At 51.5% G+C, this 25,570-nt stretch overlaps 1 protein-coding gene across 1 annotated transcript; it reads right to left on the reverse strand.

The window, feature by feature from the left end:
- Positions 1 to 1,197: 1,197 nt before the first annotated feature.
- LOC134083462 (uncharacterized) lies at positions 1,198 to 25,318 on the reverse strand. The gene is made up of 13 exons (XM_062539787.1): positions 25,005 to 25,318; positions 24,173 to 24,287; positions 19,682 to 19,887; positions 18,518 to 18,686; positions 16,653 to 16,806; positions 16,188 to 16,313; positions 12,411 to 12,640; positions 10,902 to 11,062; positions 9,734 to 9,921; positions 5,223 to 5,464; positions 4,188 to 4,800; positions 1,492 to 4,091; positions 1,198 to 1,365 (listed from the first exon to the last, which is right to left on the reverse strand). The coding sequence occupies exons 1-13, from the start codon at positions 25,238 to 25,240 to the stop codon at positions 1,198 to 1,200; spliced, it is 5,208 nt and encodes a 1,735-aa protein (XP_062395771.1). The 5' UTR covers positions 25,241 to 25,318.
- Positions 25,319 to 25,570: the final 252 nt, after the last annotated feature.

The following is a 25,570-nucleotide window of genomic DNA, read 5'->3' on the forward strand; positions in this document are numbered from 1 at the left end:
GCCAAATAATAGATCAACACTGTTCATAAAAAAATCATATACACCCAAAATGGGGCCAGAAAACACTATTAGTCTATATATCTGAAAGTAAAGATGTCTCCCTCAAGGCAATGTAATGACAATTAGACTTAAAAGAGAGATTCAACCATTCTGATGGGTTTTAACCTATTTTAATATTATGCAGCCATCTAGTGCAAATTAGAAATATTGCAGCCAATTGCCCATTTAGTAATAGGTAATGATGTATTGCTTGCACATGAAATACTGTGGCCCCAGATGTCGAAGTAAATGATGGGAAACTGGCATAATGGTTTAAAAGCTTGAGTAAAAACAACAGAAAAAAACTGGCACCCGTGTTGAACGCTCTCCCCATCTAACATCAGTCACAGTCAATTTGCCCCGCTGTTAAAATACTGACACAGTGAATGCAATATATAGATAGATAGAATAAAAAAACAAGGAGCTGGGGAGAACAGGAGTAAGAAACCAAATGAACACTGAAAAAAACTGCTACATGATTTCTTTTTTGTTGTTCTTATTGTTTTTTTTTTTTTTTCTTTCAATGCCTGTCTCTTTAGAATGCAGTGATGTCTGTGTTTGATGTCACTGTGACATGGAGGCATCCTTTTTGCAGTTTGGGAGGGGGGGTGAGAAGCTCCGTTGAGGTGAGTGAAATGTCTCCTTATGAAATCTACACGAGTCTACAGAAAAAGAGCCCGTTAGCTGTTGGCGTTGTGCAGTCAAAGGTCATTGTTCGAGAGGACATCGCTTTCCGTTGTGGCCTTTGGGGGAAAAGGGGTGAATGGTTGCAAACAGGAAGTGAGGTTACTGGCTTGTTCGAAAAAATTGGATAACATACGCTGTGTTGGTTGGCTCTCTATTGAAAGTGGTGGATGTCATGTAGAGGATGCCGTTCTCTGGACCAGCACAGGATCAGAGGTCAGTGATGTTGCGTAATGACAGCCCTCTTTAGTTCAGAGCACAGGTGGACCGGGAGTGGACCAGCGCAGATGGCACCCACCAGTCTGTTCCCACTGTCTGTCAGGAGGAGTGCCCAGCGTCGCATGTCAGTGATCACAGATGTTTGGCTTGTTTGCGTATGAGGGTGCTCGTGCGTGAGTGTGTTTGTGTCTCTGTGTGTGTGTGTGTGTGTGTAAACATGACATCACTACTCACGGGCTCCGGAACCCACGGGTTCTAGCCACTGTTCTCGCTGGAGGAGAGGAGGACGGAGGATGACATCGTGATGCTCAGTTCCGACCGGACGTGCAGGATGGCGGGGCTCCCCCAGGAGGAGCCGGACGCCGAGGAGCCGGACCCCATCCCCGCCCCCACCCCGGCCCCATCGCTGTGGTAGCGCTCGTCCTCCAGGCGCGTGTGGATGTGCGTGACGCTCCAGCAGCGGCGCACCACCGAGCGCACGCACACGCGCAGCCGCCCCGGAGCCGGCCCGGCCCCGGCCCCCCCTCGCTCGCTCCCCCCCTGTCATACCTCGCTCTCCAGGCTGGAGAAGTGTGCGGAGCCGCGGCGCGAGCACAGGCTCTTGGCTTTGAGCGGGAGGTGCGGCGAGTAGAAGCGCCGGGGCTGGGGCACCGAGCGCAGTCTCTGGTACTGGAGCTTGGCACTGGCCGAGGCCTGGGCCGACGAGCCGCCCGGCCCCGGAGAGAGCACCGCCGGCGGGGAGACGGACGCGGAGGACGGGGGCGGCGGGATGGGCATGGGCAGGGAGGCGCTGCCGCTGGGGGAGAGCAGGGGCTGGGGCGGCGAGGGCGACGGCTGCGAGGCCAGGTCCGCCCCGAGCTGGGCCTGCTGTGTGCTAAGGTTGGACTGGCTGCTGGATTTGGGCGCGTCTGGCTTGGGGGGTAAGGGCTTGGGCCGCGTGCTCCCGCTGAAGCTGTGGCAGTGGGGCAGCAGCTCCTCCTGGCTGTGCGAGGGCGCGCTGCCACGCTTGGAGCGCAGGCGGCCGTGCGGGTGCGGCCCGCACTGGGCACAGGCGCCGCCGTCGTCCAGCTCCCGGTCGCGGTCCCTGGCGCGGGCCTTGCCCCTGCCGCGGGCCCTCTTCTCGCCCTTCATGGGCAGCTTGTCCACCGACCAGTAGCGCCGGGGGGGCGGGAGGGCCGCGGGGGGAGGAGGCCACTGAGCACCGAGACCTCCGCTGCCCCCGCCGGCCCCCCAGCCCACCCCTGCGCCGGCCCCCCAGAAGTCCCCGCTCACGCCCCACCCCTCCGAGCGGCCCAGGATGGAGTCGTCCCGGCTGTTGACGCTGCCGCCCTTCTCCCGGGCCGGGTACGTGCCGAAGAACCAGCCCCCTCCCCCGATGCCGCTGGCGGGCGCCGCCCCGCCGCCCTCCCAGTACCTCTCGAAGCGGCCGAACTCGCCGGACGATCCCTCGTCGGAGTAGCTCTCCTCCGCCCTCACCCTGTCCCTCTCGGACTCGGACACCGCGCCGCGCCCCGTGCCCCGCACCCTCCCCTCCACTCTCCGCCTGGCCCTCTCCCTGTGCACCTCCTCCTCCTCGTCCTCCTCCTCGTCGTCCTCCTCATCCTCCATCTCCTCTTCCTCCTCCTCCGAGTCCCACTCGTGGAAGGAGAGGCCCTCCCTAGTGTGCGGCCGGCCCCGCTCGTAGTGCATGAGCAGCGGCCGGCGCTCCCCCGCCCGCCCCTCGGACTCGCGCTCCACGCCGCTGCTCCGCCGGCGCTTGGCCGAGGGGAAAAGCGTGTGGAGGGACGAGGGCGGCGACGGGGCGGCCGGATCTGCGCCGGACGCTCCTCCTCCGCCCCCGCCGCTCACCCAGAACTTGACGGAGGAGGGCAGCTTGTTGAGGTTGGCGTAGCGCTTGCTAGAGGAGCGCGGACGCGAGTGCGACTGCGAGTGCGTCTGCGAGTGCGACTGCAAGCTCTTGCTTCTCCTCCTCTCTCGGCTCCTTCCTCCGCTTTCATCCCCTCGCTCGCCTCCCTCCTCCTCTCCTCCCTCTCGCCTCCCCCCGCGCTCCCTCTCTCCCTCCCAGGCCGCCTCGCGACTCTTCTCCCCGAACGTGCTGCGGTACTGCGTGGAGAAGGAGGAGTACTCCCCCTCTCTCTCTCCGTCGCCCTCTCCCTCTCTCTCCACCTCTGCGTCTCCCTCCTCGGGCTCCGAGCGCTTGCTGGCGATGGATTTCTTCCTCCGCTTGGTCTTCATGGCTTTCTTCTTCTTCTTCTTCACCTTGCGCCGTTTCCGCTCCCGCTCTCGCTCGCGCTCCCGCTCCTCCCGCTTTTTCCTCTTCTTGTTCTTTTTCTTCTTCTTCTTCTTCTCCCGCTCTTTCTCGCGGTCTTTCCTGCGCTTCTTGTCGCGCCGGCGGTCGGAGGTGTCGCCGCTGCGGTCGCGCTCTCTCTCGCCCCAGCCCGCCCACCACTCCTGCAGCTGTGTCAGCTGGCTGCCGCCCCTCTCGCGCTCCCTCTCTCTCTCCCTCTCGCGCTCCCTCTCTCCCTTGGGCGGGCGAGGCTTGCGCGGGGGTATGGGGGGCGGCGGCGGCCCGTGGGTGAGCGAGCGCGGCGACAGGAGCGAGCGCTCCCGGTCCCTCTTGGTGGTGTGTCCCTGCAGCAGGCTGGACTCCTCGGTCAGCTCGTCCAGATCCTCCTCCTCCTCGTCCTCGACGTCGCGGTCCCGGGTGCTGGGCGACGACGTGGTGGAGGTGGAGGACGGGGAGGTGGAGCGCGAGGAGGAGGCCGAGGTGGTGGAGGAGGTGCTGGAGGTGGAGGTGGTGGAGGAGGTGGAGGTGTACGGGAGCGAGGGCGAGGGCGACGGAGGCGTGTACGTAGGGGACAGTGGAACAGGCACGGGGATTGGGAGAGGGGGCGAGGGCCGACCCCGCCTGCCCCCCGGCTCCCGCGCCCCGTCCCGGCTCCCGCCCCGACGGCCCAGCGGCAGGATGTTCTCGTACAGGGGGCCCCCCGGCTCTTTGGGCTTCTTGGGCCGCCGCTTCCTCCAGAAGGATGAGGGGAGAGGGGGAGAGGGGTGCGGCAGTGGAGGGTTAGGGGCCAGCGGGCCGAGGGTCTGGACCTTGCCAGGCAGCCGGGGGGTCCCCAAAGGCTTCACCCCCTTCCCCTGACCCCCTCCGCCGACACCCACCACCACCTTCTTCCCCACCCCGTGGTCCATGCCCTTCTCCTGGTAGTAGGCCACCGTGGCCGGTGGTGGCTGGGGGTGACCCCTGGGGATTGTTTTGGGGGTCTGGGAGCCTGTCTGCTGCTCCACACAGGGCCCCAGTCCCTCCGGGTCAATGGGTCCGTAATAGCGCTTATATCCGTCCAGCCCGGCTCCCGCCGCCCCTGCGCCCCCTCCTGGAGGTCCAGTCCACGCTGTGGGCAAGGGCACCTTCTGGGGGTAAGGCGGCATCTCGGTCATGGCCGCCCTCACCCCCAGGGGCGCGGGAGCGGTCGCTGTTTTGGGCAGCCTCCAGCGGTCCACCACGGCCAGCCTGCGGTCAGGCCGCGGCAGGAAGGTGGAGCAAGGCAGTGGGGCGCCCATGAGGGGAGGGTTGGAGGGGCCCAAGCCCGCCCCGCCGTGCACCCCAGTGGGAGGGGAGCCGGGCAGGGGGGTCTTGTACGACGGAGGGGGCCCCTGTGGTGGCTGAGGAGGGGCCTGCTGCTGCTGCTGCTGCTGCTGCTGGGCCAGGCTGATGGCCGGATTGGCCACCGCTGCAGGGATGATGTGGGAGGGAGGCTGGGCCTGGACCACCGAGGCGTGGTGATGGGAGGGGACGGTGACTTTGGACACGCTCTGCACCGTCTCGTCCACAAAGCTGCAGCAGCTGTACATGCCCTGCAGCACAGAGACACAGGGAGAGGAGGGGAAGGAGGGCTGAAAACACAGCTACAACAGACACAGATAAAGATCTACTGGCTCAGCTGCATTTTTGTTCCTGCGGCAAATAAATAATTCCCACCTATCGATTCCAGGCTTGGCAAAGATTTCCTTAGCAAAGGATTAAAATTTCATTTGGTGGGATTAGGATACGAGAAGTCTCGCTCCGTACCGTAAAGCAGCCATCACGCGCCTCAGCGCCTTTCTTCATGTAGCTCCACAGCTCTCTCTGTGCAATCAATACCATAATACGCATTCCCACCCACCCCCAACCTCCATCATCTCCACCACCTCCACCCACCGCTCTCTCTCTCTCTCTCTCTCTCTCTCTCTCTCTCTCTCTCTCTCTCTCTCTCTCTCTCTCTCTCGCTCTCTCTCACCCTGCTGAAGGCCAGGAGGAAGTCCAGCTTGCCAGATTGACCCATGTCGCTCATGCAGTGGCGCAGCTTCCAGTAGACCAGGTGCTCCCAGGCGAACACCAGCAGACTCAGGCCCATGGCCACCAGCAGCATGTAGAAGACGCCCGCCATGTTGTCGATGTCCAGCTTGGAGCTCATCACCTCGATCTTGTCGTTGTGGCAGATGCCCGAGAGCCAGAGGCGCTCCAGCATCTCAATCTCATCTGGCCCACAGGGAAAGAAGGGGGAGAGAGAGAGAGAGAGAGAGGGGGGGGAGAAATATGAGTGCATGATTAGGGGGGAGTCGGCGGGGCAGCACTGGGCGCTGGAGAGCAGCTGGAGAGATGACAGACTGGCCAGAGGACAGGTGTGAGATACGGTGTTATCATGGAGCCAGCCTGCTTTATTGGGTGGTGCAAAAATAACACTGATGCCGCGGCTGCACTGGAGAATGGCAAGGTAAGGGATAGCAGCGAGGATAAATGGTCCACACACACATAGACACACACACACATGCAAGGTGGTAAGGGGGAGTGTAAAGGCTAGTGTGGTTATCGAGCTGGGGGATCAGAAGGCAAGAGATGGCCGATTGGTTAAGACCCGATGGCAGAGAGAAGTAAAAGACAATAAAGGCTTAAAGGGGTTATTCATTAAAATGCCTTAGTGTGCCCTTTCAAAGGGGTTATTCATTAAAACGCCTCGCTGTGCCCTGTTTGTTTGCCATCGCAGAGTACTTAAGATATTAAAGGTTGGCGGGTCAAACGTCTCCAAGGAGGGACAGTGCATCTGTCACCGTGGGTTAGACGAGGTGACGAGATATGAGTCACGGGGGTGGGGATCACACCAGCTAATCATACCAGGGCACAGAGGGCAAACTTTATTAGCAGTAAAGGTGAAGGGAAGCCTGTTTGTCTAACCTCCTGAAGGATTGGGAGGGGGAAGATCAAGCTGCGCCTCCAAACCGGCGCGCGGGGCGAGGCGAGGAGAGGAGAGGAGAGGAGAGGTGCGAGGGCCGCGGGCTAGAGGAGACCCGCCTCTGCATTACAATCTCCTCATATCCTACCTGGGAGAGATGGAATGGTGCAGGGGAGACGAGTGGAGCAAAAGGACCGGGAGGGAACGAGATTCACTTTTCCCCCCCCCCCTCCCTCCCTGCTCTCGCTGTTGGGCGAATTGCGCTGAAGGGAATGAGGGAGCAGGAGAGAGGAGAGTGGGAGAGGGGGAATCATATAAAAAAGCTAAAATGGAAGAAGAGAGAGAGGCTGAGATTGTCTCATTATGACAAACAGCAGGGCCTCCCCTCTTCAGCGTGCAGAGAGGAGAGGAGAGGAGAGGAGAGGAGAGGGAGGTCTCCAGAGGAGAGGGGATCGGTAGGAGAGTGCTAGCGATAACCATACAGAGGGAGAGAGAGGGAGAGTGAAAAGTGATAAAGAGGAGATAAGAGAGGGAAAGAACGGGTAGTAAAACTGTTCTAGAAGGTGTGTGTGTGTGTGAGAGAGAGAGAGGGGATTGTTGGTCTGAGTGTGAGAGAGTTTGTGTGTTTGTGCTTGTGCTGGTGAGAGAGAAAGAGGAGCGGTGTGTAAACACAGAATGCACCAGAGCCCACCTTGGAGAGAGTGAATAGAAATAAATTTGGGAGGTGAGGAGGAGCGATGGAATAAGAAACAGCGTCCGAGCAGAGGGAGAAACTAAAACAGGGCAAGAGGAAGGGGAGATCATAATCATTTAATTGTAGGAGAAGGTGGTCAGCCTCTTGATGGTGTGTGTACGTGTTTGCTCGTATGTGGGGATTGTGTGTGTGTGTGTGTGTGTGTGTGTGTGTGTGTGTGTGTGCTGCCTATGTGTGTCCATGTGGTGTGTGTTTTGTGTGAAGAAGATTGTGTGTGCATGTGCAGGGTCTACACTTGTGGTTGGGGTAGGTACTGTAGGAGATGTGCTTGCTGGACCCTGGAGAATCTCGACATCGTATTCTTGATCTACAGAGCAGCAAACAAGCCCACCCTTGTCAAACATGTTCTGCTGGCTCATTTGCATGACAATTCATGACTACACGGGCCTTGTATACACAGCGTCTGAATGAGATACATTACAGGGGTTTGTCCTTGATGAATTAAATGAGTGAATCCCATTACGAGAGCACACAGATCGTCAGTTTACAGAAAAAGTCAGCTCAACGACCGTTTCATCAATAGCAACAAAACACTCCGCTGCAAATGTCATTTACTAGCGGCTGACATAAATGCTCCGAGATAAAAATATCTCTGCTGCCGGTAGCGTCTCCATCAATCGGAGAGCCTCTGCCAAGCTTTGCACTAACGCAGTACATTTGGTCAATTTCAAACCAAATAGATGCCATCTATCCATAATGCGGTCTAGCCAAATAGATGCTGTCTGCCCATATATGGTGCATACACCTCCCATGTCTACATTGCCGTTATGTCACAGAGATAGCAGCTGTGTGCTGATGTGTACACCAGCGAGGCTCCAATTTGTGTGTTGATCCTGCGCCATTCCCGTGATAATGAATCTCCTGTAATTTTCAATCAGCATCTTGCTGGCAGTCTTTCCCGTCTCTGCCACATAAACCACTCTGCCCTGCTGATGTGGCAGCGTCGCGCCAGCCCCAATCCTCCCTCCCGCCCGCTGCCTCGTCCCGCCAATTAGAATGACAAAAAGGATTTCGTCCATTTCATTCGGTCGGCGTCCGCCACCCCAGCCGCGCCGTTCTCTCAGCCTGGCGTGGCGTGCCCTCTCATGCCGTGGCCGCACTTTTGGCTCTTTTCGGGGAAAAAGCTGCTGGCATTCGATATTGCTGGCAGCATGACGTGGACAGTTCACGGCCGGGTCAGAGCGGCTACGCCGGGCCCGGAGACGACGCGCTTTCTAGGTAATGCTCAACATTTGTAATCCCTCCGGCTAATAGTGCGCCATTAGCATCGGCCGCTAAATAGAAAAGCCCAGTGCGTTCGGAGGGGATTTAAAGGTAACGCAAGGACAGAATAAACACAAACGTTTCTGTTCGTTTCCCATGTAAAGCCGCTGTCCCGTGCCGTGTTGTTTAACGAGGGTGTTAGTGAATCGGACCTGGCACCAAATTGGTGCGGCGACTGGCTGAGTGGCTCGAGAGGAACCTGGCAGCTGTGCGGGGGGCTTTGTCTCACTCGCCATGACCAAAGAGGATTTAAAACGCACGCCCAAACAGAGCGGCCAGTCGAGACAATACACTCTGCATACGCGCGTGTGTGTGTGTGTGTATGTGTGTGTGTGTATGTGTATTTGTATGTGTGTGTGTGTGTGTGTGTGAGTGTGTGTGGCGAGCTGTGCAAATGACAATTAAAGCGGGCGCTGTCGGACGGTCGGCCACAGCTGCACCCAATCAGCTGTGCTCCAACGCGGCACATCTCCACCGGTGGAGTCCAGCTCTGGGCGTGAGGGACAGGAGGGACGGGAGGGACGGGGCTACGCCAGGCCGCGCCAAGCATGGAAACGCTGGCAATTACCACATCGGGTTCACCCGCGTGTGCCCATTCGTGACCGCCATTTGTTTCCCCAAGAAAACAAACAGACATATGTCTACAAAGGAGAAGCCGGCGAACGAGGCTTCTGTGAGCTCTTCCAATGCTCATCTCCAAGCGCCACTGCCACCCCCATCCCCATCTCTCTCTCTCTCTCTCTCTCTCTCACACACACACACACACACACACACACACCCCTCACACACACTTATTAGCACCTGTTTTTCATTTCTTTCTTTGCACTCACACTTCAGCAGCTCGTTCTCACTCTCGTTCACACTGACCCTTTCTCACCCTCGCACCCCCCTTCCTCTTTTCCCCAGTTAATCTACGATAACTACGGCGCCACCAGCCGACATGGTGTGACCATCCTGTCCAACAAAGCGACCTTGAAGTCAAGCTTTTCTTGCAGCGATCAGATAGAGGGGAGCGACAGACACAGACACAGACACAGGCACAGACACAGACACAGACACAGACACAGACACAGGCACAGACACAGACACAGACACAGACACAGACACAGACACAGACACAGACACAGTGCGCTCCTCACAATGAAGAAGAGAAGACAAGGCAAGTCGAGAGAGAACAAGACATCAATACACACAATGAGACAGAGGGAACCCAAGACAGGAACAAGAACATTTAGAGATTGAGAGTGAGACATGGCCGTTAAAATGGAAAGAGAGAGAGAGAGGGAGAGACAGAAAAAGAGAGAGAGGAAGAGAAAGAGAGAGAGGGAGAGACAAAGAGAGGGAGAGAGACGGGAACATTTTACATTTCAGCCTCAGGCTCCTGTCTTGTTAAACTCAGCGTTCCATCTTTTTTCCGTGACTTTGGCCCCCCCGTCTCCTCTCTCTCTATCCATTGCTGATCTCTGCAACCCGGCCCCATCCCTCCTCCCTTCTTCCCCCCATCCCTCCCTCCCTCCCTCCGTCCTCCCTCCCTCACTCCGGCCCCTGTCAGAGCCCTCACCGTCTCCCACCAGCTGCAGCAGGGCCAGGTCCAGCGGGCGTTTCCAGCGGGAGTTCTTGATGAGGGCGATGCCGTAGCCCGTGGTGGCGAACACCTTCCCCGACCCGATGGTCATCACCTTGCAGCCCTCGTCCTTCCGGGCCATGTAGTTGAGCACGGCCGCGTCGTAGATGAACGCGTCCAGCTTCCTGCGAGGGGGGGGACGGGGGGGTTAAGCAGGGGACGGTCAGCGCAGATCGAGGAGGAGCAGAGGAGTGCGCAACACAACAGAGTACATGAGGAGAATTGGATTTAAATGGAGCCACACATGCTCACTTACAGCAAGGACACAGGGGGTACCATCCAGCCACACACAGACACACACACACACACACACACGCACACACTCTAATTCTCTCTCTCACACACACACACACACACACACACACACACACACACACACACATTCTCATACACACACACACACTCATTCTCTCTCACACACACACTCTCATACACACACACACTCTCATTCTCACACACATACTGTACACACACACACTCATTCTCTCTTTCACACACACACACACACACACACTCATATTCACACACACACATACACACACACAGCGGAATAGTGAGGGTGAGGAAATGGGGATGAGGATTAAAAGTTTAATGGTATGCACTGCGAGGGAAGCTAGGCACGTGCATATGTGTGTGTGTGGGTGTGTGGGGGTTGGGGTGGTGAGAGGGCGAGAGAGCGAGTGAGAATGTGATAGAGGAGGAATGAGGGGCGAGAGAGAGAGAAGGGGGTTGCTGGAGAGAGAGAGGGAGAGGGCACCAGAAAGTGAAAGCATCTCATGTTGTGGCACTTTAAATCTGACGGTGAACAGGGCCGTGGGAAGAGATAGCAGGAGGGAGATGACAGAGGCTTAGGAAGAGTCAACTCTCGAGGATTAAACAGTCACAACACACACACACACACACACACACACACACACATAGGGAAAGAGAGAGAGAGGAGGAGTGTGCTAGAGAGAGGGAGAGACAATAAGGGGCAGCAGGAGACCTAATGGAGGTGAGAGGAGAGTGATGAGGAGTGAGGCCACACGGATGCAGAAAGACGTGGAGCTGAGCGGAGGCGCACACACACACACACACACACACACACACACACACACACACACACCCAGTCTTGAGGTTGACGATGGCCTCCTCCACGCCCTTCTGGTTATATTTGACCATGTACTGGTGCATGTCTGGGTAATTGCTGCGGATGTTCTTCTCCGTGCTGCCGTTGGGAACCGTACCAAATTGCAGAGGGGGGTACTGCTCTGTGGGGTGTTGAAACTGAGATGGAGAGGAAGGGGGGAAAATAGAGGGAAGAGGGAGAAAAGAGGAGAAAAACAGAAAGATAGAAGGAGTGATGGAGAAGGGAGAAACAAGACAGGAAAAGAGAGAAGCCATTATTGCAGTTATTGTTATTGCTGGTCCTCTTCATTATTTTGCTATTGATTGCACTCTTCACACTGGCAGCCCAATTGTAAATTGGCGTGCCAATAAAGCTTGATTAATATAGAAGGAGGGTATGGAAAAAGACAAATGCTAGCAACACAGAGACAGAGAGAAAGAGAGAGAGCGAGAGGAGATAGTAAGAGAGAGAGAGAGAGAGAGAGAGAGAGAGGCATGCAGGGATTACACAGGAAAGGGGATTGTGACATGTTCTCCAAGTCCCACAGACCCTAAATAGCTGTTTTTTTTCCTATGAGGAAGCCTGGAGGATCATGGGAAACCACAGTCCTCCCATCATCTTTTCCAGTACACTGATTCACAAGCACGAGGGGCTCTGCTCACCACCCCAACCCCACCCCACCCCACATCCAATCACCATAACATCAAACGCAGACCCCATAGCACGCCATTGGTCATGAATCAACCTGCCACCCACTCACCAACACAAACACCGCTCCCCACTAAACTGAAATGAATTGAAAATTGAGCCTCGGTCCCACCATCATGGCGCCATAAAACCTGAGCATTCAACAGAATCACCATGAGATCAAGCATGCATGCGCCCAGAGAGAGAGAGAGAGAGAAAGAGAGAGGAGAGAGAGAGAGAGAGAGTGGCACACGTGTAGCATGTACTGTCCCCGAAATGAGACGTCGCAATCGTTGGAAGTGGTCCACCAGGCTCCTCGCCTGCTTTGCGTGCAAGTGGTAGGGATCAATCCCAGGGGGAAATTTATCCAGGCTAAATTGGAATTGTAATACAGTCAGAGCAACAGGTTAATACATTGTTAATAGCTTGCTGCTGTCTCTCTGGAGAAATGACTGTGCAAGGCTAGTATGGTAAAAAAAAAATGGGCTTAGTCAGAGAGCTGCAAAAACATATCTCAGCACCTACATGCTCATGACTCATTTATTACTCCACTGAATTCCAACAGAACAGGCAATTCCGCAAAATTATCCCAAACAAATAATGTGACATTGGTCCAATTCTAGGGTCATTATAATGTTGTTATTCAAATAAGATGCAGGGGAAAGGTCCACAGGGATTTGCCAACACTGTGTCTCTAAAAGCGTTTTTAGCCGGCGCTACATATCTATCAGCACAACTGTGAATCTCTTTTCCCCTCTCACACTCACACACACACACACACACACACACACACACACACACACACCCTCTATCACTTACCTTCCTGTCGCTAAGGCCAGACACTGTGTCAATGTACTCTTCTTGGATCATGAAGGCAGCCAGGTTGGCAGTGTAGCTGGCCAGGAAGATAACAGCGAAGAAGGCCCAGACCAGTACCATGATCTTACTGGTGGTGCCCTTGGGGTTCTCCACAGGCACAGAGTTGTTAAATACCAGAGCCCACAGGAGCCAGATGGACTTCCCTATTGTGAACTTAGAGCCCCCAGGTTCTATAGGAGACAGATAAGGAAGTGTTAGTGAGTGAACCAATGAACAAATGAGCAAGTGAGTGAGTGAGTGAATGAATGAATGAATGAATTAATTCATTCATTCATTCATTCATTAGTTCATGAATATGAGTGGGTGAGAGACTGAGAGTATGTGGCAATCTGATTCTAGTGTATAATTACCCAGGCCTCAGATCTAATTATAAAGGAACATTTAACATGCCATACCAGCGAGTAACCTAAGAAACAAAGCACACAGGGCTCTACTTGCCATAAAAAGACAAATACCGTCTGAAATTCCAATCTGAATTTGCCTGAAAATATTTGCATCAGTGATAGAACCAATTGCCCTTTATGCCACTGAAATGTGGGCCAATTTGCAAATTGGGAACTAGATAAATGAGAAATAGACCCAACTGAGACCCTACAGGAGTCTAGATGAGCCCATCGAGAGTCTACAAACAATACATTCAAGGCAGACTTAGGCCAATATCCAATTCTGCTTAAAATAAACAGGACAATCAAATTCTGTCTAACTAAAATTCAGTGATCCACATTCCTTCGATTATAAAGCCTTGCAATGCCAAGAGTTGAGCAAAGATAAGAACTCTCCTTCCAACCTAAACTTCAGCCACCCTGTTCTGTTCCACTAGGTTCAAGGTGCAAGACCGGGTCAAAAAACGTATATTCAACTTCAGCAAATTTCCTAAATCTTGAAAGATTTTTTTTTTTTAAATATTGGCAATCTAAAACTAAATGACAAAGCATTAGCCAATGCACCCACAAATGTGCTTGTGCACACCCGCACACACACACACGTGCGCGCAAACATGTGGCTAATATAAAGGAAATTGCAGTACACAGTAGCTGATTCATTCACACACACACACACACACACACACACATACTGTACACACACACACACACACACACACACACACATACAGTACAGTACACATAGTCATCCTGCTGCTTAAATAAAATACACTCTCAATAATGCAGTTAATAAAACAATAAAATATTCACTACTGTTAAAAATAAGTACCATCATTTCCCAACTATTAGTTCCAGCTCGTACTATACATTGATTTTGCTAAATTTCTTCAGTTAAGAGGTTAATATGGTATCAATATGGTTTTGTTTCCTTTTAACTTTCATAACAACTGTCCTGCAGATCTTACACAATAGGCCTAATACACAGGAAATGACTGTGCTGTTGATCACTAATGGAGGGTGCGTCAGACTGATATACTGCACACACACAGATGAGAAGGGTGTAGCATCTCATCTAACTCTGGGGGAAGACGACAAATAAGGCAATATCCCAAAACGTTGCCGCGTTCCTTTAAAAAATAAACAGCAACACTAATCAGAGCTTATGAGGACCTGTCCAGCCTTATTCCACAATATCGTTGTCAAAGATGTTTTAGTTGGTAGCTTCCATTTACTGCACAATACTGCGATGCGGTATGTCTCTCAACAATATCGCAAAAACTACCAGCACAATATATCACAAAACTTTGTGGGAAAGTGCAGCACAGACCAAGGAGGAAGTGTTTGTTTGGAGGTCGTGGACTGGCCTTCCACCACTTCTAAAAAAAGATCTAGAGAAAATCCTCAAACCGAAACACACTTCATCTGAGTTATCCTTGTACTCTCGCAAAAGGAGACAGGGAGGAGGAGAATGCAATCTATAACAGTGATAATTCTGCTCATCATAGTGATCTATTTGGTCATAATGTGTAAGTAGAGTTTAAATTGTAGGATAAAAATTATATTAAAACACCATATGAACAATTTTACAGAATATTCTGACCATTGCAAAGGAACAAAATATTGGTTTCCACTTACAGTTACAGCTACCAATAAATCTCTTACTGAACTCCCACAGCCATTGATATGCTGTAAATACTACCTCAAAGATTTTAAAAAGATGATGATTTTGCGTTTGTGATGAACCTGTCGAGACCTGCAACATCTCTGCAACCTTGATGTTTGATCACAGGGACTGAAGAAGAGTTCAACGGTGCCAGAAGGAGTTTTGTGGTCTTTTAATGCTGCTATTTTTAGCTGCTGTTCAAAGCGAACATCAGCACCTATTGTAATGCAATGGACTTTTTTTTCTCTGTTGACTTAAAGAGGTTAACTTCAGGGACCATAGCTTCAGGCTTGGAACTGCATCAAGCTCTTCTCCCCCACTTTGCATTGCTATTAATCACTTCAGATGCTGCAGCAGAAACTAAGGCGGCAATGCAGAGAATATTGATTGTCAAAAGTTTTCACATAGAGTGTTTACAGAGCCATAGGGAGCGTTTCTAAACAGAGTTTTGCAAAGTATCTCAGCTGCATTTAGACCTGGCCCAATGAAAAAAAGGAATTTGCATCTGTTGTTGCTTGTGTCAATAGTGAGGATACGAGAGTCGAATTGAGCATCCTGTTGAACAATGTTTTAGTAGAAAAGATGCTGTAATGGTTACGTCAAGTGTGTCGCCTCTGACTTTTCTCCATTTGATTTTCACTGTGCGCATTGTGCATTTCCTTTCTTCATTAACCAATGTTTGTTCAAGCAGGACAAAAAAAAGAAGCAGCAGCATTTCCTCCCCCCCGATTTTGCCAAGGAGCAGCCGCTCAGGTTACAAGCCGCCCAAATCTGACGTCCCTTCACGGCCAGCGGGAGAACAAAGGCGATTTCACCGTGCGTGCGTCAGTCAGGGGGACGGAGACGCGGGCGCCGCTCAAAGCCTCCGACTTCCTCTCCTGGTTTTTTATCGCGGGTGACACAAGAGTTGTCTGCTCCGCTCAGCCCCAGAGCTTGCTCAGGCATCCGTGGCTATGCAAATCTGTTCGCTCTCCACATTTCCCCCTCTGCCAGCAAAATGCCAGTCTTTATATCGCGCTCCGCAACGCGCGGGGCCCTCTCCTGCTGTCGCCACGGCTTGACAGTAGCCACAAAACCGCCGTAAAGTTGACAGGCCAGCAACATTTCCCCTGGCCCTTCAATCACTAAAACTGCCCCTGAGCAGGTCTGTCTCGCTCCTGCACATTTTTTCAATTCCATTTCCAAATAGTATATAAAGACAGCAGGGATACAATAAAAAAGAGCTGAAATTTAGAAAAATTCTGATTGCAGGATAAAGCTCCTCCATTAAAGATGGATGAGGAGGACTGAGGATGGGGTGCGAGCCGAGTGAGAGGACGAGAGGAGAAATATAAAAATGAAAATATGAGAAAATGAACGATGAGGGAGAGACGTACATAAAACCATGGGAGCGAAAACCTGCAGTGTTAAATTATACATGGCTTTCTGGAAAGTAAGAAAGGGGGTCTGCAGACCAGTGAATAAATAAGCAAATGATAAATTCCAACCAAGTGATGAATGTTGCTATTGGCCTCTTCATAAATACACATTGCAAGCCTGGACAACTCTGTGCTATACTACCGCACACAGGCTGCAGTGGAAGCTGTGTGGACACGGACAACATTTCACGGTACTGAAGTGATCAAGACAGTTGAAACAACATGGCCACCAAAACTAACGAGCAGCACTCACTTTTGGCACTCTGAAGATCGCGGTTGTAGCCGACGGGGCTGAAGAACTCAAAGATGAAGACGGTCACCGCAACTACCGTCAGGCACATGACAAACATCATCACCCACACAGCTGGACTGTAAGGCTCTGAAAGCGTGAAATAAGAGAAGAAAGAAATAGAAAAAAAATGATACATTTCAAGTGGGTTATCTTATCAAATGTAAGGAGAAATAGGAAAGAGAATATCTGTCATGGAATCCCTTCTTTTTTCTCTGCTATTCATGAGGTCAATAGCGAATCACTGACATTAATATTGCCATTTTCCCTCACCATACATGTACCGATAGCATGCATGTATATCAGTGACGGCCATAGAACATCTTACAACCTTAACAAAACAGCCTTGTGATAAGTGACCTTAGGGTAGCTGACAATCCAGACCTAATCTAATGTCAAACTGCCCCTTTGCTCCCTCCTGTCACTCACCGAGGAAGGCAGAAGGAGAGACTGTGCCGTTGCTACGGGAGACCATGACACTGATGCCCGTCTCCACAAAAGGTACTGAGAAGTCCACCACCTGTGAGCGCTCCTCGTTGATGGTGAGCGAGCCGATGGCCATGTCAGCGTGCTTATACACCACCTAGCTCAGAAAATCACAAGCCATTATTGTATCATTTCAGTATCCACATGTGCACCTCTATGGCTTATTCATGACAGGAGAAAGGTGATTATGGGGCTGCCAACTTAGAGCAGGAACTGGTAATTACATATCATTACATTCATTTATCTCATTAAAAAAAGCCTCCAAACACATTCACACCCGAGACAAGAAACGCATTAGCTCTTTTTCAACGCTGTTTTTTAATTTAATAGGCATGTTTATGCATTAGAACTGAAACATCAATGTAGAGAATGCGTCTGATGCATAAATGTTCCCCTCTCATTTAACCCACACGCTCATTTAAATGATTCATCTCAACAATTGGCTCGGCATCCCTGTCAATTAAAGATGGATAACACTGCGTTTAACAACAGATGCAGATTTCACGGCCTACAAGAACATGAACTCTGGAGGACCACAGAGCTAAGCAGGATCGGGGCCTTTCTTCCCAACTTAACAAGTTAACTGAGGTCATTGATTAGATAATAAATCAAGGCACCTGGTTTCATTCGTCAATATCAGTGGCCAATTAAAATATCCTATGGAACCTGTCTTAAAGTCCAACTAAGGGCACAGCAACGGTCGGAAGCTCTTCTATTTTATCTCCATTAAATGAGACCTCGGAACCCCTATCAGCGATCTGAAATGAGGAGAGCTATTTTCAGTGTAGCTGCTGCTGCAACTTTTCCAGCGCTCAGTGAATCTGCCTGCCTGCCTGCCTGCCTGGCTGCCTGGCTGCGCATCAAGCTGCTGTATAAGTCAAATCCTGGAGAGGCCTTTGGGCCATACCGTAGAAAATCAAAGCGGGAGAGAAAAAAAAATTAGCCTGAGAAAATAACCTTTAGCCTGAGTCTCTGGGGGCGGGCTGTCACGTCATTGGACAAGCATCTGCAGATCTGCAGGAAGATGCTAAAAGAGGCTGCGAGTGTGCCGGTAAAAAGAACTGCTTCCGATTCCCTAGCAACCGCCTTAACCAAGTCTACCCCAGGGGTGCGAGCATCTCAGCAGGAATTCTCTCACAAAACAACAGCCCCCCTGTTCCTCGCACACAGGGAACTGCCGCGTATCCAAGACAGAGCCGGCAAACAGAGAAAAAATGGGATGTGTGTGTGTGTGTGTGTGTGTGTGTGTGTGTGTGTGTGTGTGTGTGTGTGTGTGTGTGTGTGTGTGTGTGTCTGTCTGTGTCTGTGTGTCTGTGTGTCTGTGTGTGTGCATGTCTGTGAACATCTTCATATGTGTCTATGTGTGTGAAAAGCAAGAGAATAAGAGAGAAAAAAAGGAGAGAGATGGGGAGAGGGGGGAGACGGGAGAGAGAAAAAAAGCGAGTTTGAAAGAGCACACAGGCCATCATTAGCGCCTCATAAGTCTCCTGTGAGCAGACGCGTGGTATTTCACTGGTAGCCCCGGAGGCTCCTCCTCGCCAGCAGAGAATGCAGCCTACCCAGAGGACCCCGCGCAAAGACTACAAATATGCCAGCAGCGGGGTCGCTTGATCCACTGGAAGGCAACCTGCGCTAATTAGCATAGGTCAGCAACTAAAGCCTAAACTCACAGCCGAGACGCCATAGTCCATTCTAGCCTGCTTCTCCATTCAGCGTCCCTTATTATCCGCCGACTAGTAGCCAGTGTGCCCTAACTGGGCTCTTTTCTTGACAGCACATCATTCCTCCAGACTCCATTATCGTCTTACCTCTCCCACCATGCCGTTCCAGACGCCATCGATCTTCTTCCCGTGCTTCCCATTGGTAACCAGGTAGAGATCGTAGGTGAAGCCCACAATCCGGGCCAAGCGCTTGAGGATGTCGATGCAGAAGCCCTTGCAGCATTGCTTCACGGGGGCCACCCCCTCCTGGAGGGAGCTGAGGGTGGAGGGAGGAGAAGAAGAGGGGGAATACGGAATTGAGTCAGAGATTGAAAAGGAGAAGAGAAGGAAGACTACAAAGAAACAAAGAAACAAACAAAACAAAGAAACCAAGGTGAGGGGTAAGAGAAAGAGGTGGAAGCCGACAGAGTGGACAAGTGTGGAGAATGGCAATAAGGGCGCGTGATTGGGCAGAGGAGAAGGAGAGAGAGAAGAGGAGATTGAAAGGGAAACAGAGAAAGAGAGAGGGAGAAAGAGAGAGAGAGAGAGAGATGGAGTAGGACCAGGATACTGAGAAAAACAAGGAATGTCACTTTAAAGTGGGGCAGGAAGATAAAGTTCACTCTTCTACTTTGTTTGATCGTGAGTTCAGCGGAACACTGAGAGCTTTGGGAATCTGATGAAAGAGAATGACTAGAAATATATAAAAAAAAATGATATTTATCTACACCTATGAACCCCGACGACCACCAACACGTTCCATAGGCCGAGAGTGATAGATTGCAGCGAGGCCTACACACCTAAGAGAGGGCGCCCGGAGGGGTCAAAGAAATAAACGAGAGCAAATGACAAGTTGATTGAAATGGTACTCGCGGTTTACACAGCCCCAAATCCCCCACCGTGTGACCTGACACGGGAGGGAGCAGCAGAAAAGATGGAAGATAAAATAAAGGAGCTGACGCTGGATTGAGAGGAAATAACCTTTACTATTGCAGACAGTCTGGAGAAAAAGCCCTATATAGACTGGACAGGAGAGGAGGCAGTGGCCTAAAAGCCATCTTTCCTCTCGTCTTGACACTCGCTCGTCTTTGAGGGACAGACATAATGGTGGAACAGACAGAGGGGGAAAAAAAGTGAAAGTGAGCGTTTGATGGATGATTGAGAATGTGCCGGCGCGGCGAGGGGATCTTTGTCCCTGGCCCATCTGGGCAGCGCGGAGGCCCGGGGCCAAAGAGCAGCGCGGCGGCTGATGGATGGCAGGGGGGGTCTGACCTGGCGTTGAGGGAGCGGCGGCACGGGACGGAGTCTCGGATGCAGGTCCCCGAGGCGGCGTCGGCCAGCTCCACGATGACGAACGGACGCTCCTCCAGGGTGACCACGTGCAGGTGCTGGGCGTCGTCGGGCGGCTGCAGGAACTTGCCGTAGCGGGACAGCGTGTGGTAGCGCAGCCGCAGCGCTCCGTTCTCCCACGATCCTACCTGGGAGCACACGCAGCAAGGGTCAGTGCCGGACACGGCAGCGCCGCGTCTCGTACGACACCCTCACACACACACACACACGACACGACGTCGCTATGGAAATGACCTTAATCACAGCACCACAGTCAAAGGTCAGACGAGAGCTCAACTCATTTCAGCCGCACCGTAAAGTGAAGGCCGCTGCAGTGAGCCGTTCCCTAACTAGGTCCTGTGTTCCGGGGGCTGTTGGGTGCAGCGCTACATTTGGAGGCAGTGAAAAATGAGCAGCGTTTTGCTGCACTTCTCTCCTTGGGAACTCTATTGGGGGACTTTGGGTGTTGCACTAAGTGCTGTGTGACAGTGAAAGGTCACGCTCCTTTGTCCCACAGACAGAAAGCAAGGGGGGTCAAATGGGCACATGGCTAGGGAGAAACATAGCGTTCAATTATTTCAGTCGGAGACGGAGCTTTTGGAGGTCTGTCAGAAGGGCACGGTTGTATAAACAACTAGCTACAGAGCAAAACATTCCAAATTAACCCCTCTGATTATATTCACAGCATATTATGCAAAGTGTGCATTTTTAAAAAACATGCTAAGTCTGCATTTTCCACAGTGTCTCCCCAAAAGCTAACTGAACTGGTTAAGCAACAATGTCTAGGTTATGGACTAAATACTCAAGAAGAGTATGTGGAAATGTGGTCGCTCATTTCAAATGATTGAGCCTTTGAGTAGACGTGATAAATTCCTCTGAGAACAACCATGCTAGCTGACACCTGACATCCCAATGACTTACAGCCCTGGAAAAGCTCACTGCATTCATATGCAGATATATAGCCACAGCAGGGCTGTTTTTTAATCCCGCCGTACGCCGAGGACCACACTATTCCCCAGGGGCACCACTGACCTAAGCTAATCATTGCTAACAGTCTGCTGTGCTTCTCCCGACAGCAAAGCGGCACGCGTGCTGGCAGGAGCCACAGTAATGGGCCCCAGTCATTGTGAAAAGAGTATTAAATATTCAATAAAAGCAGAGACAGCTCATATACCGTAGGTGTAATGGGCAGATTGCTGTGGCGCAGTAAGTGCCCGTCCGTCCCTTATCCCGGGTTTATACTCAACGAGACCTAAGGGCCGAGGCACAGGCGAGCTAATTGAAAGGGATTCAAAGGAAAAGGCAGTAGTCAGCAGGTTGGCTCCTGCAGGGCCTTGCCTGTGTAGGACGGTTAGCCCACTTAAGGTTATAGCGGCAGCAGCAGCGATGCTAGTGCAATTAGCAGTTCTAACAAAGCCAGCACCGAATGTAAGCCTTTATTTAACACACTTATTGATTTATCCTCACTCCTGATTGATTGTCAGATTGAATAATTCATCAGCTTTCTGTTTTTTTTGTTTTTTTTCAAAACCACTGGCAAGTTGGGTAGTGAATGCTTTAATCTTTCCCTTATCCCAACCGTTAATCAGTTGATTTACACATATAGGCCTACACAATATCGCAACATTCCACATCTTTCTGTTCCCTATTCAGCAGCAGTAGGCCTAGGCTACACTAGGAGCAGATTTCGTGGCATCAGACAAACAGCAGCAGTAAACAGCAGGGCAGGGCTCCAGGAGGGAGGGAGGTGGGCGGAGGTGCGTTTCCGAGCTGAACAGCTGTCTTTTCACCACGAGAGACGCAGACAGCAGAAAGCCTACCACAGTGGTTTAAAAGAAGCACATCCAAACAGGTGACACCAGCTTGTACTCGAGCTTTTCCGAACAAAACATAGATCTATAAAATATGCATGACATGTCAAAAGTACGGAGGCTGTGCTGGATGTGGGTGTGAGTGAGCACATTTTTTTCTCTCTCTCTTGCGGAAAAACGCCTGGAGCTGCGATATCTACATGCTAATGATGCAAAGCACTGACTGTCATGTCGGTATAGTCCTCTTTTATGTCCTCAGAAATATTCCGCCGGCTTTTTTTTGCTTATACCTCTCAGACCATGTGCTGTAGTAGCTATTTTAGGGCATGCCGTGTCAGAAAGAGGAAGACATCTTAACTTCAACAACGTCGAACTAAGGGCCAAGAAAATGATCAAAAACAGAAACAAAAGAGCACAAGAGACAGGGGTTCCATCCGAGAATAACAAAGAGGGAGAACTGCATACTCATCCTGCATTGGTGGGAACCAGGGCTTAGCTAGACTGAGAGAGCTTTATTTATAAGTCCGTATCAGCTAATAAGCGGAGAACATTAGGAACACCTCACTGAGTCTCCAACATGCTTCACATTTTGCATTAGAGGTCTTTTTTAATTGAACTCCTTTCATGTTACTGACACTGACACAAACTCCATTCAAAAGATATTGCTATTATATAGTATGATATTTATTAAGCAATTCTTTGTCAATTCAATACATTAACCTACATAAACCCTCTGCTCTGATCTCGAATCTCTGTTGATTTTCTGTTATTATTATTATTATTTTTTAAGTTGCTCTCCCCTCTCACCAATCATCTTTCCATTTTAAAAACAACACAACGGTCAGAATGGATGAAAACTGATGCTGGCGCTGAAATTGAAAAGCAATCAAAGTCAACATCAAGACAAACTGAACAGAATTACTCTACTTCGTTTAAAAGGATAAGCAAAACAAAAAAAATAAGCCGCCAGAGCATTCTGCCAAAGAACATAGTGTTCACACCATAGTGCTCACACAGCACTTTACCAACACAAGCACTCCGATCTAGACTTTTAACCCGCCCAAGAAGAAAACAGCGAGGAAACATTTCCATTTGCAGAATGATGACCGACTGTTCTTAATTTTAGAGCCGTATAATGAAGCTCACAGACCTCTGAGAGAGAGAGAGAGAGAGAGAGACAGGCTCCATTACACGCATATCAGGCTGCTGCATTACACAAGCACAAACTGGGGGTGGTAGCGCTCGCAGCTGACGCTTTCTGAAGAGCTGAGGTCGGAGGACTGGAGGGGAGTTGCTGCATGCAGCACAGATAGACCCGCAAAAGCTGCCATATTTCATGGAGGAGGTGGGGGGGGGGGGGGGGGGTTGTTTGTTTGTTTCTCTGTTTGAGACTATTTGTTTGTTTCATTGTGCAGCTTCTGACAGGGCACCCAGCACACCACAGCAGTGCGCTCAAAGGCAGGAGAGACAAAAGAGCCTAAGCAGTCCTGACTCTCCGTGGCGTCGTGGGAGTCTAAATGAGCCGCGCTCAACCTTTCAGCGCGCCCCAGGCAGCTGCGCCGCGCGCTCCCCCTGAACTCTCCTACCTGCAGCTCAGGCGCGCTGCACCCTCCCCGCTCAACTCACTCCCGCGCCCGCTCACTCGCTCGGCTCTCTGGGGCATTTGTGCATACAGCAGCACGCATTGCGCCTCTTCCCCCCCCTGGTTGTGGTGTGTGGTTGTGTGGTGTGTGTGTGTGTGTGTGTGTGTGTGTGTGTGTGTGTATGCCGTGCGCTGTCAAAGCTTTTCCACTTTTCCCCACTATGCTCGGGAATCTGTCCTCCCCTTTAGCACCAGCGTCTCGCTCCCTTCTTACAGCAGTCCCTGCGAGTGCCATGTCCTGGATTGAGGATTAAATCCATCTCCATTTGGTTTTATTTCATGGAGCAGAATTTTAAGTCCGTTTCCAAATTGAATCCTGAATAAATTGGAATTTCAACTGATGTGACCCACAGCGAAGTGGGGTCAGACCACACGCCTAGCACACTGTATCGTTTTCTGAGTGTCATTATATGTTGCTGTCGCCATTTGTTCTGCTGTGCATGTGCCGCTGCGAGTGCTGTGTAAGTTACTCTTTCTGACGCTTGTGTACACATAATGTGGCCCTGCTGTGATTCACCTCTCCTGTTTGACATTGTTGTCAGGGTGATCTATCGTTCAAATGCATTCTCCTCCATTCGCCCCTAAATTGTGGTTTTTCTGGCAGTTCCTCCGCCACATCATTTTGAGGTCAGTGTCAGTGGACTGTCATTAATAATGAGCCGCTCGCTCGCTCGCTGCCCGGAGTTTGCCGTGGCAACCACAACTGTGTGCGAAACTTCATCCCGCCCCGGACAGCAGCAGGCAGTGATACCACTGACAACACCTAAACCTGGCGCCGCTAATCACAGCAGCCCATCTCGACACTGTGGGCAAAGCCAGCAGGCACCGCGGGGGGAGATGCCTATCTGAGAGGCTCCACCGCGTGGTGTGTGAGTGGGGACCGTGGGTCAGATCACAGCCGCGCGGCGGGGGAAAGAGAGCCAGGTGATGGGAAGAGGTGTTCCCCGGGGTGGGTGGGGGGGGGGGGGGGGGGTTGCTTACGTCCTCCCAACCTCGGTCCGAGTTGTAGGAGATGACATCGAGAGACGGGTTGGCCAGGTAGCCCTCGTTGTTGAAAGAGTAGTCCCGCCCGGCGAGGGTGATGTTGTTGAAGTACCTGAGACAAACACAACCGAAAGAGAGGGAGAGATAGTGTCAGGGAATAACGATGGAAAGAGACAGTCTTGTTGGAACATGTTGGAGAAAACAGGTTGAGAAAAATGCAGAGTTGCTTCATAGACTGGGATTGATACAAGGGAAAAACAAGGTCCTTGTCAAATGGTTACAGAAAATAAACTGTGAAAAATAGTTTGTGAATGTATTTCTGGGTCCATTATCTGACTGCTTGTTTGGGTAGGAAGTCTTCTCCTCTCATTACTGGTTGGTAATTGTACATATCTAGTGTCAGAGTGACAAATGTGCCTGAAATGAAACTGCTCTGCAGTTACTGACAGTAAACAGCAAGTGGCAGTAAAATGAAGCTTTCTTTAGAGAGTTCATTCACCTCACCAGCAATTCTGTGTGATTTTTTTTTTCAAAGACCTGGGCCAACTTTTTTGGTTCTGCATCAGCTTGCCTTTTCTATGGAAGTGACAAAGTGTCAAAACAGTGGGGTGCAAGGATCGGTTTACCCCTGAGGATATCCATGCGAATATGACAAACCAGTCTGGGAGCTGCAGTGATAACTGAACCTGCTGTCAGAACAGCCGAGTAGGTTTCATGTGGAATTACATAATGATGTGAAACACAGACTTGAAGTGGAATAAAAAAAAACAAATATCCAGATAGATATGGCGCAGATGCCAGCACCGAGTCTACGACCATGGCGACTTACTTCACCCTCCCATACACTCTGTGTGTGCTGTTGGCGTCTGTCTGGCAGTTGGTGACAAAGTTCGTCCCCCCGGTGTCTTTGCGCAGTGCCACCGCTCCGTGGGTCAAGACGGACACGCCCTGTGCGATCCGCTTGCGGGGCTCGTCGCGCCAGCCCTGGGGCCGCACGGCGAACAGACGCTTGGGGAGGCCCTCCAGGCCGAGCCCGGACAGCGCCGGCCCCACCGCGAACCACATGTTAGAGGCTCCGGCCTGACCCGCCGCCCAGGCCGCCTGGAACACCTGCTCGGCCTCCTCCTGAGAGCAGTAGAGCAACCGCACCTGGAGTGGAGGAGAGAGAGAGAGAGAGAGGAGGAGGAGGAGGAGGAGAAGAGAGAACAAAGGGAGAGGAGAGGAAAGGAGAGGCACAGGAGGAGACAGAAGTGGGCAAGAGGAGAGGGAAAAAACAGAGGATAAAAGAGAAGGAGGAAGATACAAAGAAAGGAGGTGAGAGGAGAAAAAAACAAATCGAGAGGAAGGCAAAGAAAAGGAGAGATAGTAAAGAAGAGAGGAAAGGAGAGGAGAGAA

Source organism: Sardina pilchardus, chromosome 6, assembly GCF_963854185.1.
Source record: "Sardina pilchardus chromosome 6, fSarPil1.1, whole genome shotgun sequence".
NCBI lineage: Eukaryota > Metazoa > Chordata > Actinopteri > Clupeiformes > Clupeidae > Sardina > Sardina pilchardus.